This window comes from Asterias rubens, chromosome 17 (assembly GCF_902459465.1).
Source record: "Asterias rubens chromosome 17, eAstRub1.3, whole genome shotgun sequence".
Taxonomy (NCBI): Eukaryota; Metazoa; Echinodermata; class Asteroidea; order Forcipulatida; family Asteriidae; genus Asterias; species Asterias rubens.
Window position 1 is genome coordinate 8153773 of NC_047078.1, and position 20687 is coordinate 8174459.

Sequence of the window (20687 nt, forward strand, 5' to 3'; positions counted from 1 at the left end):
TGAATTATAATATTTAATTTTTGTTGTTATCTGTAAGGGGTGTTGAGATCCAAGATGGACCAATATTGGCGTCTCATGAGCTCTCAATTCCTGCGAAACACTTGTTTTAAAAACAATGAATCGGGCTTTATTCGTATCCAATTAGAATCGTTTGTGACGCAGAAGTTGAAGCAGTAATAAGAATACAGGCCATTGAAACAAAATCATACCCAGTTTTGACAACCATTTTCAGCTACTTACTTAGTATAAGCTTTTGTAATTATGTTTGTATTGTGCGAAAGAGGTGATTGGTGAGCATTATCTAAGAAATTTTTCAAAATCTGGTGTTTTTTTTTTTTTTTTTAAGAAAGCTCAATGAGTTATTAAAGGACACAGAGTGAGAGAGCAGACTGCTCCTCATCTTTGACTTCAATAAAATAAACATTCATTTATGGTTCATTTTTGTTATCCAATCATGCCCTATATCTTTTATCAAGCATTCGCCACTTTCAAGCTAAAAAGACACTGTACACCTTTGTTAAAAAAACACCCTTTTTGCACCAACGTGTTTGCTTTCAGATGCCTAAAAAGGGGCTTCAGGGCTGTGTATTTTTTGATCAGTGTTTTGTTTTTCGCCTTCATCTATTTGATTTTGTTTACACTGTGCATTTGCCTTGAGCTATATTTTTAAAAATTAATTTGTTGTGTTCGGCTCTCCCGCAGACCTTTTAGTTCACAGATATGAACTTGTTATTCTGTGTCTTTTTGGAGCATTGCCTACAAGCTCTGCTTCTAAAATGGATCCCTATGCGGTGTCAGTTTTTCTTCTTGATATATCGTTACTGTATTCTTTAGTGATGTCTTTTATTTGTTAATACTGTGAACAATAAAATAAACCTTGAACCTTGAATTGTGTAACCTTCATTTTTTTCTGCTAAGCAAGATGTTTCTACAACACAACCAGCCAAAGATTGCAATACATACATGTAGTCTCGAGAGTTAGCTGGTCTCTACTCTTTCAACGGGAAACCAGCCAAAAATTGCAGGACATAGTACGTGAGAGTTAGCTGGTCTCTACTCTTACAACGGGAAACCAGCCAAAAATTGCAGTACATAGTACATGTGAGTTCACAAGGCTATAGCCTTATAGCGTTGTGAACTTATCATAATTTTCATGAAAATGTTCACAAAGCCTTGTAAACTTATCAAATTTGTCTCGAACATGTTCACAAGGCTATAACAGCCTTGTGAACTTAGCATATTTTTACAGTAAATGAGAGTTAGCTGGTCTCTACTCTAACAACGGGAAACCAGCCAAAGATTGAAATACATAGTACATGAGAGTTAGCTGCTCTCTACTCTTACAACGGGAAACCAGCCAAAAATTGCAGTACATAGTACATGTGAGTTCACAAGGCTATATACATGTATAGCCTTATAGCGTTGTGAACTTATCATAATTTTCATGAAAATGTTCACAAAGCCTTGTAAACTTATCAAATTTGTCGAACATGTTCACAAGGCTATAACAGCCTTGTGAACTTAGCATATTTTTACAGTAAATTAGAGTTAGCTGGTCTCTACTCTATCAACGGGAAACCAGCAAAAAATTGCAGTACATAGTACATGTGAGTTCACAAGGCTATAGCCTTATAGCGTTGTGAACTTAGCATATTTTTTACAGTAAATGAGAGTTAGCTGGTCTCTACTCTAACAACGGGAAACCAGCCAAAGATTGAAATACATAGTACATGAGAGTTAGCTGGTCTCTACTCTAACAACGGGAAACCAGCCAAAGATTGAAATACATAGTACATGAGAGTTAGCTGGTCTCTACTCTTACAACGGGAAACCAGCCAAAAATTGCAGTACATAGTACATGTGAGTTCACAAGGCTATAGCCTTATAGCGTTGTGAACTTAGCATATTTTTACAGTAAATGAGAGTTAGCTGGTCTCTATACTCTAACAACATGAAACCAGGCAAAGATTGAAATACATAGTACATGAGAGTTAGCTGGTCTCTACTCTTACAACGGGAAACCAGCCAAAAATTGCAGTACATAGTACATGTGAGTTCACAAGGCTATAGCCTTATAGCGTTGTGAACTTAGCATATTTTTACAGTAAATGAGAGTTAGCTGGTCTCTACTCTAACAACGGGAAACCAGCCAAAGATTGAAATACATAGTACATGAGAGTTAGCTGGTCTCTACTCTTACAACGGGAAACCAGCCAAAAATTGCAGTACATAGTACATGTGAGTTCACAAGGCTATAGCCTTACAGCGTTGTGAACTTAGCATATTTTTACAGTAAATGAGAGTTAGCTGGTCTCTACTCTAACAACGGGAAACCAGCCAAAGATTGAAATACATAGTACATGAGAGTTAGCTGGTCTCTACTCTTACAACGGGAAACCAGCCAAAAATTGCAGTACATAGTACATGTGAGTTCACAAGGCTATAACATGTTCACAAGGCTATAACAGCCTTGTGAACTTAGCATATTTTTACAGTAAATGAGAGTTAGCTGGTCTCTACTCTAACATCGGGAAACCAGCCAAAGATTGAAATACATAGTACATGAGAGTTAGCTGGTCTCTACTCTTACAACGGGAAACAAGCCAAAAATTGCAGTACATAGTACATGTGAGTTCACAAGGCTATAGCCTTATAGCGTTGTGAACTTAGCATATTTTTACAGTAAATTAGAGTTAGCTGGTCTCTACTCTAACAACGGGAAACCAGCCAAAGATTGAAATACATAGTACATGAGAGTTAGCTGGTCTCTACTCTTACAACGGGAAACCAGCCAAAAATTGCAGTACATAGTACATGTGAGTTCACAAGGCTATAACATGTTCACAAGGCTAACAGCCTTGTGAACTTAGCATATTTTTACAGTAAATGAGAGTTAGCTGGTCTCTACTCTAACAACGGGAAACCAGCCAAAGATTGAAATACATAGTACATGTGAGTTCGCAAGGCTTATAGCGTAGTGAACTTAGCATATTTTTTACAGTAAATGAGAGTTAGCTGGTCTCTACTCTAACATTGGGAAACCAGCCAAAGATTGAAATACATAGTACATGAGAGTTAGCTGGTCTCTACTCTTACAACGGGAAACCAGCCAAAAATTGCAGTACATAGTACATGTGAGTTCACAAGGCTATATATAGCCTTATAGCGTTGTGAACTTATCATAATTTTCATAAAAATGTTCACAAAGCCTTGTAAACTTATCAAATTTGTCTCGAACATGTTCACAAGGCTATAACAGCCTTGTGAACTTAGCATATTTTTACAGTAAATGAGAGTTAGCTGGTCTCTACTCTAACAACGGTAAACCAGCCAAAGATTCCAATACACACATGTAGTACTCGAGAGTTAGCTCTATCAGTAAATGAGAGTTAGCTGGTCTCTACTCTAACAACGGGAAACCAGCCAAAGATTCCAATACATACATGTAGTACTCGAGAGTTAGCTCTATCAGTAAATGAGAGTTAGCTGGTCTCTACTCTAACAACGGGAAACCAGCCAAAGATTGAAATACATAGTACGTGAGAGTTAGCTGGTCTCTACTCTTACAACGGGAAACCAGCCAAAAATTGCAATACATAGTACATGAGAGTTCACTGTGAACATAATTTTCATGAAAATGTTCAGAAGGCCTTGTGAACTTATCAAATTTGTCTCGAACATGTTCACAAGGATTATAGCCTTTCAAACATTTTCTATATGATAAGTTCACAAGCCTTGTGAAAATGTTCAAGAAAAATATGATAAGTTCACACGGCTATAAGGCTACATATAGCCTTGTGAAAATGTTCAAGAAAAATGTAATAAGTTCACAAGGCTTATAATACACTTAGTTTGGGTTCATTGGGCCAGTGTGCAACCTATCAAGCTGCTATCAGCAATTTTGGTGATGAGTTGAATTTATTTGTAATGTCTGGTACCTGGTAGATTACAAATGAACACTCGGTTTGAAATTCCTCAGAATATTGCTGCATAATGTAGAGCAAGTTTTGAAATACCCAAAACACGAGGGTACCGAAGTACATGTATGACCAATTTGAAGGTTGCAAAACACTACTGATTATGTGTCTGTAATATTAGGACCAATGGGAGACTTAAGATTGCTAGGTGGCAGCAAACACGAGGGTACCGAAGTACATGTATGACCAATTTGAAGGTTGCAAAACACTACTGAATATGTGTCTGTAATAATATTAGGACCAATGGGAGACTTAAGATTGCTAGGTGGCAGCAAACACGAGGGTACCGAAGTACATGTATGACCAATTTGAAGGTTGCAAAACACTACTGAATATGTGTCTGTAATAATATTAGGACCAATGGGAGACTTAAGATTGCTAGGTGGCAGCAAACACGAGGGTACCGAAGTACATGTATGACCAATTTGAAGGTTGCAAAACACTACTGAATATGTGTCTGTAATAATATTAGGACCAATGGGAGACTTAAGATTGCTAGGTGGCAGCAAACACGAGGGTACCGAAGTACATGTATGACCAATTTGAAGGTTGCAAAACACTACTGAATATGTGTCTGTAATATTAGGACCAATGGGAGACTTAAGATTGCTAGGTGGCAGCAGACTAACCAGGTAAATGTCCATTGTTTATGTAGTTCTGAGCATGTGCCCATTACCAAGAATAATGAGTTTACAATACTCCTAAGTGATCTTTTTATTTTGGTTGTGAAACCCTGCGCTGAAGTGTCCTAAGCACTGTATTCTTGGTACTTTCTGATTCTTTGCTGAAAAAGAACTCTACAGGCAAACTTGTTTATTATTGATACCCACTTATTTTTGCTTAGCAGTGTACATGAGGCCAGCGGCTCTATGTGATCACTCCCAGGTCATACATAGTTATTAGGTCGGAAGTTTTATCAATCAAAATTAAACTGCCATGATATGAAAGAACAGATGTTCACTCTCAAAAGAAAATGCCTAGTTTGGGGGATTTCTGTTTGTTTTTTGTTTTCACTGTTGAGCTGGAAAGTTTGGGACAAAAAAGTAATATGAGTTGAATGTGAGTATGTGACCAATTGGAGATGTTTGGATGGTCCTTTTGTAACAGCTCTTGCGTGTAGTGCACATGCTCATACCTATGCGCGCCAATACTGAGCTGCAAAAAAAAGGGACTGTTAAGTCTGCTGCCATCAGCGTCTTTAAAGTCTTTGGAAGGCAACTGTCTTAAACTTATAGTGTTGTATACTGCATGGCTCTCATCGAATAACTGGTTCTGTATGTGATATATTTGCTTTGGCCCACTTGGTTACACCCAGCTCATAAATATTAAGTACTGTCTACTTTGCATACAGCTCATGTCAAAGGTCACACCATGACCTGCATTCCCAGGTATAGACTAGTTAATAAAACGTTTTTCCAGTATGGCAGCTCCTTTGCACAGTGTGTGGATTATTGTCTACCATCCCACGCGAAATACACTACAACTGGCGACGAGGATGGGATGTCAAAAAGTTTAATAACTATCTACAGGGACGGAAGTTTACATTGGTTACGGATCATCAACCACTCACTTCCATCTTCCATCCTGCTAAGAGTGTTCCCACGACAACAGCATCACGTATGGTGCGATACGCTCTTTTTCTTGCTAGTCACGACTACGAAATAGAATACAAGAACACCACTAAGCACTGTAATGCGGATGGACTTTCGCGACTGCCAGTACCTGAGGTTCGGACTGAAGACATTGACCCGGATGATCTTCTCCACATGTCTCAGCTGGAGAAAATGCCAGTCACTAGTGCTCAAGTACGCAAAGAAACGGCTCGCGATATTGTGCTCTCCCAAGCTTGTGAATTCACCATGAAAGGATGGCCGAACACATATGACGCTGAACTTAAACCCTTTAACGTACGCAGGAATGAACTTTCACTGCACGATGGATGTCTTATGTGGGGATTACGTGTGATAATTCCACTAAAACTACGTGAGACCATTCTCGCCGAGTTGCATCAGGGTCACTTGGGAGTTGTCAAAATGAAAAATCTCGCTCGTGGATATGTGTGGTGGCCTGGACTCGATAACGACATTGAACTACTTGCGAAAGGTTGTGCTGGATGCCAAAAAGTACAGCACAATCCCAAGTCAGCACCACTCCACACATGGGAGTGGCCCACAACACCATGGCAGCGTATTCATATTGACTATGCCGGCCCATTTTTTGGCCAAATGTTTCTTGTAGTTGTGGACGCCCACTCCAAGTGGCCTGAGGTTGTGAGTACGAAATCTGCAGACTCTACGCGCACAATTGAAATTCTACGCAGCATTTTTGCACGGAATGGAGTGCCAGAGCAGTTAGTCAGCGATAACGGCCCACAGTTTACATCGGACGAGTTTCAAACATTTCTGAAGCGTAACGGGATAAAGCATATTACATCTGCCCCGTACACCCTTCTACGAATGGGCTCGCTGAACGATTCGTTCAAACCTTCAAACAAGCGCTGAAATCAATGAGTGGGGAGAAGGGTTCCACAGCAGCCAAATTGGCTAACTTTCTTTTTGCATACAGGAGTGCCCCACACAGCACGACCGGACAATCTCCAGCAATGTTGTTCTTGGGGAGAAACCTTCGTTCACGATTGGATATTCTAAAGCCTAATGTCCGTCGCCATGTCAACAACAAGCAAATGGATCAGACTGCGTCACACACATCTGCCAATATAACGCGTGAGTTTCACATTGGTCAAACTGTTTCTGTTCGCGACTACAGAGGCAATCAAAAATGGATACCTGGTGTGGTACATGCTCGCACTGGACCTGTGTCCTATGAAGTTTGTGTCGGTCCAAACATGATCTGGCGCCGCCATATTGACCAACTTCTCGACTCGCACATTGGGAAACCCCCTAATCTCAATGTACCTGTACCCTATGATGTCATACCACAGATCGTACCATCGGAAATGGACAATCCTACACCAACACCAGTTGAACCAGACCTTACTGAACCTAGTGAAACGTCATCACCTACTAAACCTTCCATGTCGGGTAGTCCTCATGTTGTTGAACGTCGCTACCCCGCACGCGAACATAAACCTCCTGATAAACTCAATTTATAACTGACTGCACATAAAAACCAAACAAAAGAAGACGTTTAAAGTCAAAGTTAAGGTGTTTTATTCAACAAACAAAAATGTTGCCATGGATTACTTTGATATTTAATGGACTTACTCATTTCTGGATGTTCACTCAAACAAGTTGTTTGGAACTGTTGTTTACCTACATTTAATGGATCACTGTTTATTATTTGTTTTACCGGACTTGTTGAACATTGAAAGCAACTTCATATTTAGTGGGGAGGAATTGTGATATATTTGCTTTGGCCCACTTGGTTACACCCAGCTCATAAATATTAAGTACTGTCTACTTTGCATACAGCTCATGTCAAAGGTCACACCATGACCTGCATTCCCAGGTATAGTTAATAAAACGTTTTTCCAGTATGGCAGCTCCTTTGCACAGTGTGTGGATTATTGTCTATTATATAACACCCAAGCCGATCCTTGCCATTTGATTGGAGGATTGTCCGTCACGTGATAGCAAATAAAAGTACCATTGCACGCTGAGTCACTCACCGTGCTTTTTCGTTCCATCCGAAAAGTACCATTGCACGCTGCCAGCGTGCAATGGTACTTTTCGGATGGAACGAAAAAGCTGAGTAAAAACATCACTGCGTGCGCGTCTTTGTAACGCAGCAGTGTTACTGCAAGGAATAATATTAGTAAAATTACTAATACTACTAGCATTCGGATTATACTATCAAAAATTGTAGGCCTACGCTTTGTTTGTTTTGAAAGTTGTGTCTTTCAATCAAAATGACAAAGATCTACTTGGATGTTATATAAAACAAATAATGAATGTTTTTCATTCGTGCAATGGTGCGAATATGTTCATTCGTTGAAAGCTGGAATGTTCCATTCAACTCGGCTCCGCCTCGTTGAATAGAACATTCCATCTTTCAACTCATGAACATATTCGCACCATTGCACTCATAAACATTCATTATGTGTATACCATCCCACGCGAAATACACTACACTGTAGAAATGTACTGCAGTATCATTTCCATGGTTTTATTTTTACTGATTTCCTTGGTACTGTTTAGGAGAAAATCTGACCAAGGACCTCATTCAATCAGAGAGTCCCTGATCAGATAGTTTTCTACTCAAGAGTAAAACTGTATATCTCGCCAATATGTACACAGACATCTTATTAAAACCCAACAAATGGCAATACCAAATAATCAGCATTTTCTGAAAGAAATTAGCCTGGATGGTTCTGAATTCCTGCGAATGCGAATGCACTAAGAATTTTGACAGTGAATAGTTCGCAACACTTGAGCTGTGTTCAACTCTTGCGGTATATTCACTGCGAAAACAGCCCTGTGGTGTCAAAATTTGCTTCGCATTGGCAGGAAGTATGAACTAGGCTGTAGCCATGCCCATCAGCCCCATCAGGAGGCGTTTAATGAGATTATTTATGAATATCTAAATATCATAACATGTCAACTTGTACATTCTTGGTGTTTAAGGTCTAATACCGAGTTATATTGCAGCACTGGAGCTTGTGAAAATTAGTAGCTGTGACTTGTCTGTACAGCAGTTAAGAAGTCATAATAAATTAATGTCATCTCATATCTAAAAGAAAGACAAACTGACTTTTCTTCTTTATTTTTGTTTTAGATTGCGGGGATCCGGACGGGGCCCCTGGGGTGGGGGCCGTGACAGGATGGTAGAACCCAGATGTGGGGGAGATTTTTTATTTGATGCATATGTTGGGATTTGGAGTGACGTGGCCGAGCGATTAAGAGCGTTGGATTTGAACTCTTGTGTTTCTGATCAGCAGAGGGTTCGAATCTCAGTCGTGACACTTGTGTCCTTATAAGCAAGACACTGAACCATTACTTCGTCCCGTGTGTTGTGTAACGCACATTAACGAACCCAGTGCACTTATCGAAAAGAGAAGAGGTTCGCCCCGGTGTTCCTGGTTTGATTGGCAGCATATTGCGTCAACACACCACCTTGTGAACCATGTGCTTTAAAGGAATAGTCTCATACTTCAATTACTTTTCTTACAGGACAAAATATTGACCACCTTGATATGCCCCTAGGGATGTAATAAAGCACTAAGAACCTAATATTATTATTATTATTAGATGGGGAGGGGAAGGAAAATTAATCAATTAATTTAACATTCCCCTGCCAACAAATTTACAGTGCCCCCCCCCCCCCCCCACTACAGATATTTTGGACTAAATGTACTTGATAGGTTTCCCTCCTGAAAATTCCACGGGGGAACTTGACAAGGGGGTCAAGTAATGTATGGCCCATCAAACAAAACAAATATTCCCCCCTGAAGTGCCCATTCTAAAACATAGTCTAATTATAAGCATAATTATCCGCCATGAAAAAAGACGGCGCTTAAAGTAATAAGTTTTAATTTATTACTATTACTAATTTATTAATAAACTTTTTTCTTCTAAATGATTGATGTTTCACCTTCTGCTAGTGTTATCAGTATCAAGCTAAGTTTTGAAACATGTAGAAGTTGTTTCAGCACAGGAAATCACACCATACTGATTCGTTCACACTTGACAGGTCGGACACGTGACAATCACAACAATCACTCTCGTTCCCAGCTGTACTACCTCATAGTTCAGTCGTACCCACCATTAGTAAAGGAAAGGACGATGTCACACGGTTCCCGTGAAAACGAGGTTATTTGTTTACCTTTTAGCATTGCAGATCTAGACTTAGTTCCCTTTGAATTGAAGTTTGATCTGGCGTTATTCACGAGCCCCGAAATGTCACGTCATCAGATGTTCAGGCTTCTTAAAATGGGGAATTTTACTAATATTTCACAAGTATTAATGTTTGTTTACACATAAGTCTTCTAAACCCATCTGCACTAACGAAGTAGTCGCTCGTAAAGGAGTTTGATTTTTTATTTCGAGCGAGTGGGTAATTGGTCTTCTTATACGCGCTACTGCTAGGTTCAATTTTTGAGAGACCATCTACACAGCAGGAAGACAACATGGGCGCCACCCCAGCTGTTTTTGTCTTGCCAATTTTGGGGTTCATCTAGCAAAGGAAGCATCCACATTCTTCGTCAAGGACAATGTATGTATGATTGATATTCATTTTATGTATAAACTGTGTGTTAACTGGTGCCATGTTTCCATGTGATGTTCGTTGAACCATGGAGGAAGGAATCTCCATGGTTGAACTAGAGTTGTTAATTCCCAATCAACAAACGTCTTCAAAAATGGCATTGACGACTACTTCACCAAAAACATTGACATGTATAGCTTTGCAGGATGCTCACCTCAGGATATATGGAAATATATCATCCACTTCAGCTGCTCTACACATTGACTTTGTTACTTCCCATTTAGTACTTTTGCAGTAAGTTTTTGTGTGAATAATGGGTGTTTTATAAGGCTTCATTTAGCTTTCATTATGCAGAGCCCGAATCTACAGGTATAAAGAGTAAAATGTGTATTGTAAATTATACTGTGCATGTCGTAGATTTATGCCACACTGACGTCATGTGTTAGTACGATTACTCACACATGTGAACAAAGCTAGCCCCATAAATCCTCGGTCCAATACACTTCATATCCTTGGCCCCATAACGTCTGATTTCATGAAACCTTATTCAACTGCGTAAGTTCACTTGCACAACATTTATTGCACAACCTACGCCATTAACGTTGCGCAAGTGGTCCTACGCAGTTGTGTTAAGTTTCGTGAAAGCTGCTGAAGTTGTAGATAGCCCTATCACTTGGAATTGGTCAAACATACATCACTGGTTTGGGTAGAAATCAAATGAATTTTTAATGCGAATGATTTGCCTGATGCATGTATTATGTCGGTTGCTTATAACACAATGGATTGTAGACTGGATCCTTATGCTGCGTTACAGTAAAACATTTATATGAACAAAGCACCAGTCTACTTACATCACTTGTGCTACAATGTCATGAAGATTTGACAGCTGCAACGGCTGGAAACGCGTATACCCTGATCTTTCACCGCTTTTTTATGTATTTATTTTAATTTTTCGACAATTAGGCCTACATGATATTTTTATGATTTTTATGCCCTTCAGAGGCAAAGACATGATTTTTATGCCCTGCAGAGGCGAAGCCACTAAAGGGGCATACTGTTTCTGACATGTCCTTCCGTGTGTGCGTGTGTGTGTGTTTGTATGGCCTATTCTCCGGGGAAATTTTTCAATAGGGACAATAGGTCCTCACTAGACGGTTCTTTGTTTTCAGATGTCCTCTGTAGTCATTTGTGTACAAAACCAATGGCGATTGCTTCAATACAGGAACAACAGAAAGTACAATAGGTTTCCTCTAACATATAATGGGGCACTGTATATGTCTGCGTGCGTGTGTATAAATAATTTATAACTCAGAAGGACTCAAACTTTTTTTGTTGATTGGTCCTGTCCTGTGATCCCACAACCCCCAGTGGTCTGTCCTTTTTGGACTATAGGCAAACAAATTTGTCATTATGGCTAAAACAAAGCAAATGTTGTCGGAGCAATATCTTGCGAAGAACTTGTCATATCAACTCCTAACTTGGTTTGTTGACTGGTCTATATCAACTCCTAACTTGGTTTGTTGACTGGTCTTTGTTTGTGGATTGGTTTTGGGATTCCCCCCCCCCTCCCCCAGAGTCCCTGTTTGACTATAGGCAGGAAAAATTGTCATTATGGCTTAAAGGCAGTGGACACTATTGGTAATTACTCAGAAGTACTTGTCATATCAACTCCAAACTTGGTTTGTGGATTACATGTAGTCTTTGTTTGTGGATTGGTTTTGGGATCACCAAGAAGCATATTGGTTTTGAACCCAAGGCCAAACCTTTAGGCCATTATGACTATAAAACAAAGAAATTGTTGTCTGAGCAGTATTTGAAGAAGTACTTGTCATATCAAGTCCGAACTTGGTTTGTGGATTGGTCCACGAGGACCATGCACAATAGTGAAAAATCAACAAGGTGGGGGATAGGCAAATTAAGTTCAAATCTTGGCTATTTGGTCTCCACCTGGGACGATAACATTTGCCGAAGCAGCTCGAAAAAATATCTCACCATGGCTGAGTACGGGGCACCAACTCTCTTCAGCGAAAAATTTGACTTTCGGGGTATTTTTGGTTAAATGGCTGTTAATTTCCTTAAACTTCATCAATAAGTGTTGACTTATACATCAAAAGAAAGAGTGGGTGGGGGGGGGGGGTTGGTGGGGGGGCACATCCCCTCATTTACACAGTGGGGGACACTATCAAAAGTGCCTATATTGCACCAGGAGCACTTACGACCTGAAATTGTCCTCCGGGCCCTAATGCTGGCCCTGAACCATACAGCGTAAATGACATAACTCCCGTTATCTCCCCACCCTACATTTCAAGATGAATTGACGCCCATGATTTCCTCATAGGGTAATAAGAGGTTTGTTTCATGTCCAATTCATAGGTACTGCTGTAAAGCAAGGCATTAAGGGTTCATATTTGAACACCAAACTGCTAAATAAACATAATAAGGCAAACATTGGCTACTGCTGGCAATATTTTATTGATGCTTCCAAAAGACCATTGTAGTAAGATCTCTCTCTCTCACCCAAGTTTCATTGCTTTAAGACCTGGGCCCAATTACATGGCTCTGCTTACCGCCGAATTCTGCTCTTATGATCATGATTCCCTGCTTACGTGCAAGCGCGAATATCTGCGCTATCCTTGTAAGCATAGAATGCCTAGTAACGTCAAGTACGCAGGTGCAGAAGCCAAAATTTGCTACTAACCCGTGAATTACGCTTGCTGTAAGCACAGAAATTCCTGCTTCCATAAGCGCCGATTTTGTGCTTGAAGCCATTGGACCCTTTCGGTTCAGAAAAAAAATAAAAGTTCACAGATTTACAAATAACTTACAGGGTTTACAGAAGGCAATGGTGAAAGACTTGTCTTGAAATATTATTCCATGAAATGCTTTACTTTTTGAGAAAACAGCAAAACAATATAAATTCTCGTTAACGAGAATTACGGATTTATTTGAAACACATGTCATCACACGGCGAAACGCGCGGAAACAAGGGTGGGTTTTTCTGTTGTTTTCTCTCGACTCCGACGACCGATTGAGCCTAAATTTTCACAGGTTTGTTATTTGATATAGAAGTTGTGGTACACAAAGTGTGGGCCTTGGGCAACACTGTTTACCGAAAGGGTCCAATGGCTTTAAGGTAAGCAGAGCCATGATGTTGGGCGATGCACTAACGACTCTACAGCGGCTCAAATATTGCAAAAACTGTGAAGCAAACTGGGGGGTACCCCTAAGTAAAGAGTTGTCAATACCTCTTAAGATTTTTTTTCACCCCAATTTTGAGTTTAAAGCTAAGTAGCCATATTAAGTCAAACACAGGCTCCTGCCATTTTAATACTAAAAAAAACTGCTGACAATGTTTTATTGATGCTTCCAAAAGACCATAGTAAGATCTCTCTTCCACCAAAGTTTCATTGCTCGACAAACTGGGCCCAATTTCATGGCTCTGCTTACTGCCGAATTCTGTGCTTACGATCACTGTTCCCTGCTTACGTGCAAGTACCGAATTTCTGCGCTAGCCTTTTAAGCGTAGAATGCCTAGGCTGTGAAATACACTTGTTGTATAGGCACAGAATTTCCTGCTTCCATAAAACTTGGCCCTGCACTCATGACTCTACTGAAACATTGCCATAACCATGACGCAAACTTGGGGGTACCCCTAAGTAAAGAGTCAATGCCTCTTAAGATTATTTCTTTCTCCAATTTTGAGTTTCTTATTAAAGTCACCTGTGATATTTTTTCAAAATAAAGCTTTTGTCACTAATGTGTTTTGATGAGTGGAATGTGAATAAACAGTTCTTATCAGTGCTTATGTTATTTACAAATTTAAGAGTAGACCCCAACCCGAGAGGGCGCTGTCCGCGACGTCAATCGAGGCAGACTTTGTCTGTAATGCGTAGAGTAAACACAGTTGCAAAGTACATGTACAGACCAAGTCGTGAGTTTGTACGTTTCAACAAAAAATTTTTTTTGTTTTTTTCCGGCAATGCCGACCAGGTGTATTGCTGCTGAATGCAGAAAAACACTTTTTGAAATGTACCAAATCACGACTGGGACGTACATGTACTTTGCACGTGTGTTTACTATACGCATTGTAGGCAAAGTCTGCCTCGATTGACGTCACAAAAGGGGTAGGCGGAGTCAGCCCCCCAAATAAATTTATATATTTTTTTAACATGTAAATCGTGACAAACAATTACTAAACAAATTGTTTTATTGTTCGTAAGCATATTTTATACTCTTATGTTTGAAAGTAAAAAAATACTATTTCCAGGTGACTTTAAGGTCAGGATACAACCTTAAAACCATGGAAATTTTGACATTCTACTGCATTCCACCGTTCAACAGCAAGCATTTGAACTTTTGTAATCCAAAATCATCAAAATCACCCATTACTTAAAAAACACTTTTTGGTATTTTTTTTGTCTGTTGCGGAGGTCGGATTTGCCTAAAATTCTGTACAGCCTCAAGGCCTATGACTATAGAGCAAGTATGTTATGAACCACCCTACAAACCATGATCCGTTAACCCCCACAAGTCTGCATGGTCTTCGCGTGGACATGCACTGTGTACCCCGGCATGGTGTACCACACTGAAAGCGTTTAGTACATATACCCTATGCCACAGACCATGCCCCCGTGTTTGCGATCCCATATCGGCCATGGTATTATGCGTGACCCTTCGACCGGCCGGCACCAGGTACGTACCGAGCTTGACCGGTACCCCTTCGACCGGCATCACACACGGTGCTTATAGCCATGTTTCTACCGGCTGTACTTCCCGTGTGACGTGTGTCAGCACGGTGTGTATTCTAGCGGCTAATTAGGTATTAATTAGTGGACCGATTGAGCTCCCTCCAATATGAAGTCTGGCAAGAGGTATGGTCTACAAGATTATGTATAATTTTCCGTCTGTTATGAAACAAAAAGGGTACATTCACGCTCGGGGTGAGTGCAAGTTTTTTAGCAGATGTTTTTTTATTGAAATTATGGTCTGGATGATGATGTCTTAATTGTTGCGGCTAATAAATGGTTAATTATGCAACAAATTAATCTAATTCTCCCTATATGTTTTATTTTGCAGAATTGTTGAACAAAATTACTCTGATTCACCTACTATTAAACAAATCGTTAAAATGAGAAAGGGTGGGAGGTCAAAATTCCACCGCCTTTAACTGCATGGGTTCTCTCCTCGGTTACGAAAATCAGGCCAGAAATTGGGCCAGAAACGCGGCTAGCTGCAGCTCGGTGAGGGATCGAGCGAGCGGGGGATCGAGGTAGTTTATGAGCGAGAGCGTCTTCCACCGAGGCTTCATTTTCAGCGGTGTGATGGGCATATTAAGAAGCTCACCAAACAACCGTAAGTACAATTTTTGTGCTAATTCTTAAACCTGCTAACCTAAAACATGGTTGTGCTGTATTTGGTTGATGTTTTTGGGAAGGCTCATACTATAGTCTATTTCTCTAGTGTTGCCAATGTACCGATAGTTCAGCGCTGAAATTGTTGTAATATATATTTTCTCAAAGCATGTTAAGCCATCCCTCAAAGACGTGCCAACGTAATAATTTCTTAAAGCCATTGGACCCTTTCGGTTAACAGTATTGTCCAAGGCCCACACTTCGTGTATCACAACTTCTATATCAAATAACAAACCTGTGAAAATTTAGGCTCAACCGGTCATCGGAGTTGAGAGAAAATAATGGGAAAACCCACCCTTGTATCTGCATGTTTCGCCCTGTCATGACATGTGTTTAAAATAAATCAGTAATTCTCGTTATCGAGAATTGATACTGTTTTCTCAAAAAGTAAAGCATTTCATGGCATAATATTTCAAGAGAAGTCTTTCACCACTACCTTCTGTAAACCCTGTAAGTTATTTGTATATCTGTGATTTTTTTTTTTTCTGTACCGAAAGGGTCCAATGGCTTGAAAGGAACACGTTGCCTTGGATCGGTCGAGTTGGTCTTTGAAAGGCATTTGCAACGGTTTGTTATAAAATGCATCTGGGGGTAGAAAGATGTTGTAAAAGTAGAATACAATGATCCACACAAACATGTCTCAAAATTGCTCGGTTTTCCTTATTACCTCATCGACTAACACTGTCGGCCATTTATGGGAGTCAAATTTTTGACTCCCATAAATGGCCGACCGTGTTAGTTTGCAAAGTAAAAGGAAAACCACGCAATTTCGAGGCAAATTTGTGTGGATCATTGCTTTTAAAACATCTTTCCAACCATTTGCATTTTATAACAAACGGTTTCAAACGCTTTTTATAACAACTGTTTTAAAGGCTTTTTATAGACCACAAGTGTACAGATACACATACAGATACCGATACATTGACACTTTGTGTGTTCACGTGACTCGTATCCGCAACTATCGTTTTTTGCATACCAGTTGCAACGGATTCAGGGGCTCGTAGATAAACTATACTGTTTTGCAGACTTTTAGTTGTATTTTTGTCCCAGATCAAAAACATTTCCCACGGAATAGCTTTCACTTGTATCGTGCTTGATATAGATAGAAAATTGTCAGTCATTTGCAAGCAAAACGTTGAGAAAATGCAGTGTATAAAACATGGGGTTTCTATCGCGATGAATGCGAACGCACTCAAGTGAAACATACCTATAGTTTACGAAACAAATTTCAACACGAGGCTGTCGTGAATGGATACGGTTTTCATATCCATATCTGTATATGTATCCGCACGCTTGCAAAACCTCTCTAGTTATACCATCTATTACATTTGTTAATTCTTTAAAGTCACCTGGAAATAGAATTTTTTTTCATTCAAACATAAGAGCATAATGCATACGAACAATAAAACAATTTTTTTAGTAATTGTTTGTCACGATTTATATGTGTAAAAATATATAAAGTTGTTTGGGGGGCTGACTCCGCCTACCCCTTTTGTGACGTCAATCGAGGCAGACTTTGCCTGCAATGCGTATAGTACACACACGTGCAAAGTACATGTATACGTCCAAGTCGTGAGTTGGTACATTTCAAAAAGTGTTTTTCTTCATTTAGCAGCAATATACCTGGTCGGCATTGCCGGGAAAACAAAAAGTCTGCCTCGATTGACGTCACGAACAAATTTGTGACATTTTTGTACTAATTTCTCAAACACTGCAGCATCACCTCAGCAAGTGATATTTTAAGGGGAGCCTTCTATCACTACCGTCAATTTGTGCAAGTTTAATGTAAATCTGTGGACATTGTGTTTTGTGATACAAAAAGTACCCCAATTCTTTAATTTGGGAGAGGAGCTTCTTGTGTGTTTTAGTCCTTGCTCTATGGTTTTATTTATTAAGATCCCATAACCATCATTGCACCCAGGATTTGCCTACTATGACGTCACGCGTAAGGCTCCTTATACCGCATACATTCTACAGTTGCTTTAGTAGATAGTGGTTCCATATTGGTCACGTGTGTGGGATGCAGCATTCACTGTGACGATCTTTTTTTCCTGCATTGTCTGCCTGCAATAGGTGCACGTCGTTCGTTCGATAGAGTTTGTTTGAAACATCGCGATGGCTGCTTACTCCTTTTTTCGGACTACAGTGTTTGCATCTCTGGGGTAAGTCTGATCTGTAAAATAGCAAAGCTAGTTAAGCAACGATTGCATTCATAAGCTAGGTTCAATAACTGATTCATGTTCTTTATTTCTTTTAAAATCTCAATTCGATTTTTATTTTTATTTATAAAACCTCCTGGAATTTATTTTTCTATGCACACGTTTTTTGCCCACTGGATTGTGGCACTGTCTTTCATTAATGTATTTTTTTTCCAAAGATCGTTTACAACTTGTGTTTGACCTGTTTCAAGTTGTAATATTAGTGTTATTATTCATTCGTTATTGTTTACACAAACTAACCAATCTATAATAAAACATTATGCAATGCAAACATACAATACAAATACTAAGGAAAAAGATCAATTATTAAAGCAAACAATTATTGTGGTAAATAACTCTGGATATTTTGATTGGTTGCAAACACTTGTGTGAACTATTATTTTACAATAATTAATCATTCTTTTTTTGGGTAATACTAAAATACAAAATATCAGCTCCATGACTCAGAGTAAAATCGAATGGACAACAGACAGGAAATAAACATTGGTACGTGACAAGTCTTTCTTTAATAAAGATTAATAAAAAATTTCTTTAGGCCTAGTCTTTCAAACACAAATATTCTCCATGCATGTAATGGCCCATTATTCAAAGACAGCCTCAAATTATTTTTTTTCCAACTGGCAAACTGTATCAAAAGCCCAACTCTCAAAAGCCAATGTATTACATCTTCCCCAAACTTGCTAAGTTTATGTTTTTTAATCCCAAAAAAGTGGTATTGTTTTGTTGACTGCCTTTAAAAAAACTTACCAATCTTGCAATTGTTATTAACTGTGGTTGTTAATGTCATGTATGTGTATGTCTTGATTCTGTCTTTGTTGCCATGCTGGTTGTTTCTTTGACAGAGTTGGCTGTTGGCTGCTGCCTGCGCAGATAATGAAAGCCTAACAACTTGGAACCTGTCTAGAAATTCACTGCAGGCTGTCCGTGTGACTGTAAATGTTTTGCTATCTAGAAACTAAAAACTTCACTCCAACTACGGTTGTTCATCCATGTGAATGTAACTATCATCAATGGGTTAGTGTTATAAGTTAATCCCATATCTACTAACTTTGAACCTTAGTTTGTTTCATCAAGCGAAACTTGCCCCGTGCACTGAGATCTCTCTGTTGTGTTTTTACCTGATCCATTCCTCGGACATTTGCAGGTAAAATAATTTGTTATAAGTTTTAAATTGTTCCAAAGCTGATTTTGTGTCATTCATTAAATTTAACCAAAGTTTAATGAATTGTTCTCCCCTGGAATCCTTTTTAAATTGATTTTGTTTTTAAGTGAGTCAGAACACTCAAGTGGAACACTTTCTTTTCTAGGCTGTAGAGATTGCACGGAAACTGTCTAATGAGGACAGTAGTGGTGAACACGACGTCTAGAGTCCCCATCAAGACAACTGCCTCAAACCATCATGAGAACACTGGTTGGATGTTCGTACTGCCCTCAAAGTAATTTGTAAGTATACTTTAATTTTCCAAAAGCACATTCTGTACAGTCCCTCATAAATTTCCATCTCACTGATTTTCAAACATCAAACTGTTTATGAGCTGCTTAAATTTTCTAAAACCAAATGTAAACAGACCCTTTTACGTGAGGCTTGACTTTGTTTGGATTGTTCATCAAGTTGATTGTGTTGTGTTGTTCCTCAAAATCTAAGATGTTGGGCTGTCTTTAATTTTACTGAAAATCGTTTGTCAAGTATATTTAAAAATGTGGCAACCAAGTGATTTTTATTAAGGGATTTATATTGTCATGTATGCTTTGATTGAATCTAGGTTGCCATGCTGGCTGTCCTTAGACAGGGTTGGCTGCTGCTAGAAAGCGTAGATGGTGAAAGCATGCCAACAGAAGGACATCGGTGAAGGTTCTACAAGATAGATTGCTGTGACATCATTGAGGTATATGCACATTTTATGAGCCTTGTGATTTTATGAAACTTTTATTTAACCTGTATTATTTCTCAACCACAACTATGCCATCTCTGATACGCAGAGAATAAATGCTCAATTCGCTACAAGTTCCTGACCCAATGGTGTTCGATCTCTTGAAATTATCAATGTGTTGTCCAGCCTTTCAAAAGCTTCCCCACCAAATGACTTTTGGTACTCTGACATAACGTCTGTCGATGTCAGTTTTTTTAAATAACCGGTATATCAAAAATTCAATTTCGAGTATACTCAGACTAAGCACTAAGGACTAGTCCTCGGACTAAGGGTCTTCTATACCTGAAGTCAATTTGATTAGGAACCTAGTCTTTTCATCACCAGTCTCCCCCAGACTTAGGGTCTACTATACCCGAAGTCAATTTGATTAGGAACCTAGTCTCTTCAACACCAGTCTCCCCCAGACTTAGGGTCTTCTATACCCAAAGTCAATTTGATTAGGAACCTAGTCTCTTCATCACCAGTCTCCCCCAGACTTAGGGTCTTCTATACCCGAAGTCAATTTGATTAGGAACCTAGTCTCTTCAACACCAGTCTCCCCCAGACTTAGGGTCTTCTATACCCGAAGTGAATTTGATTAGGAACCTGGGTTGGATTTCACAAAGGTAGTCCTAACTTAGGACTAGTCCTAGGCAATGCTAAGAGATAGGACCAGTCCTAAGTTAGGATGAGTTTCTGGTCCTAACTTAGGACCAGTCCTATCTCTTAGCGTTGCTTAGGACTAGTCCTAAGTTAGGACTACCTTTGTGAAATCCACCCCTGGTCTCTTCATCACCAGTCTTCCCAAGACTTAGGGTCTTCTATACCCAAAGTCAATTCATTTATGACCATAGACTTCTCATCCTGCTCCAACATGCATCTTTAGCTACCACTCTCTCGTATGAGTAAGAGTTTGAGTTGAGCAGTCTTCTGCGTACAGAGTATACAGTCTGCAACTTCTCAGAGCCAGAAATCATGCAATAGAGATCTACCTACTGAGTTTGGAAA

At 39.4% G+C, this 20687-nt stretch overlaps 2 protein-coding genes and 1 long non-coding RNA gene across 4 annotated transcripts; all 3 read left to right on the forward strand.

The window, feature by feature from the left end:
* Positions 1-5596: 5596 nt before the first annotated feature.
* On the forward strand, positions 5597-6478 carry LOC117301760 (uncharacterized protein K02A2.6-like). The gene has a single exon (XM_033785781.1). It carries the CDS (start codon positions 5597-5599, stop codon positions 6476-6478), a length of 882 nt encoding a protein of 293 aa, XP_033641672.1.
* A 5-nt stretch (positions 6479-6483) lies between these two features.
* Positions 6484-7089, forward strand: LOC117301761. The gene has a single exon (XM_033785782.1). The coding sequence runs from the start codon at positions 6484-6486 to the stop codon at positions 7087-7089; it is 606 nt and encodes a 201-aa protein (XP_033641673.1).
* A 7277-nt stretch (positions 7090-14366) lies between these two features.
* LOC117301360 lies at positions 14367-20011 on the forward strand. 2 transcript variants are annotated; one of them, XR_004520301.1, is made up of 5 exons: positions 14367-15491; positions 17624-17712; positions 18612-18783; positions 19077-19212; positions 19533-20011. It is a non-coding gene; the product is annotated as an uncharacterized LOC117301360 (long non-coding RNA). The 2 variants fall into 2 exon arrangements; XR_004520300.1 differs by having other exon boundaries at positions 18612-19212.
* The last annotated feature ends 676 nt before the right edge of the window (positions 20012-20687 follow it).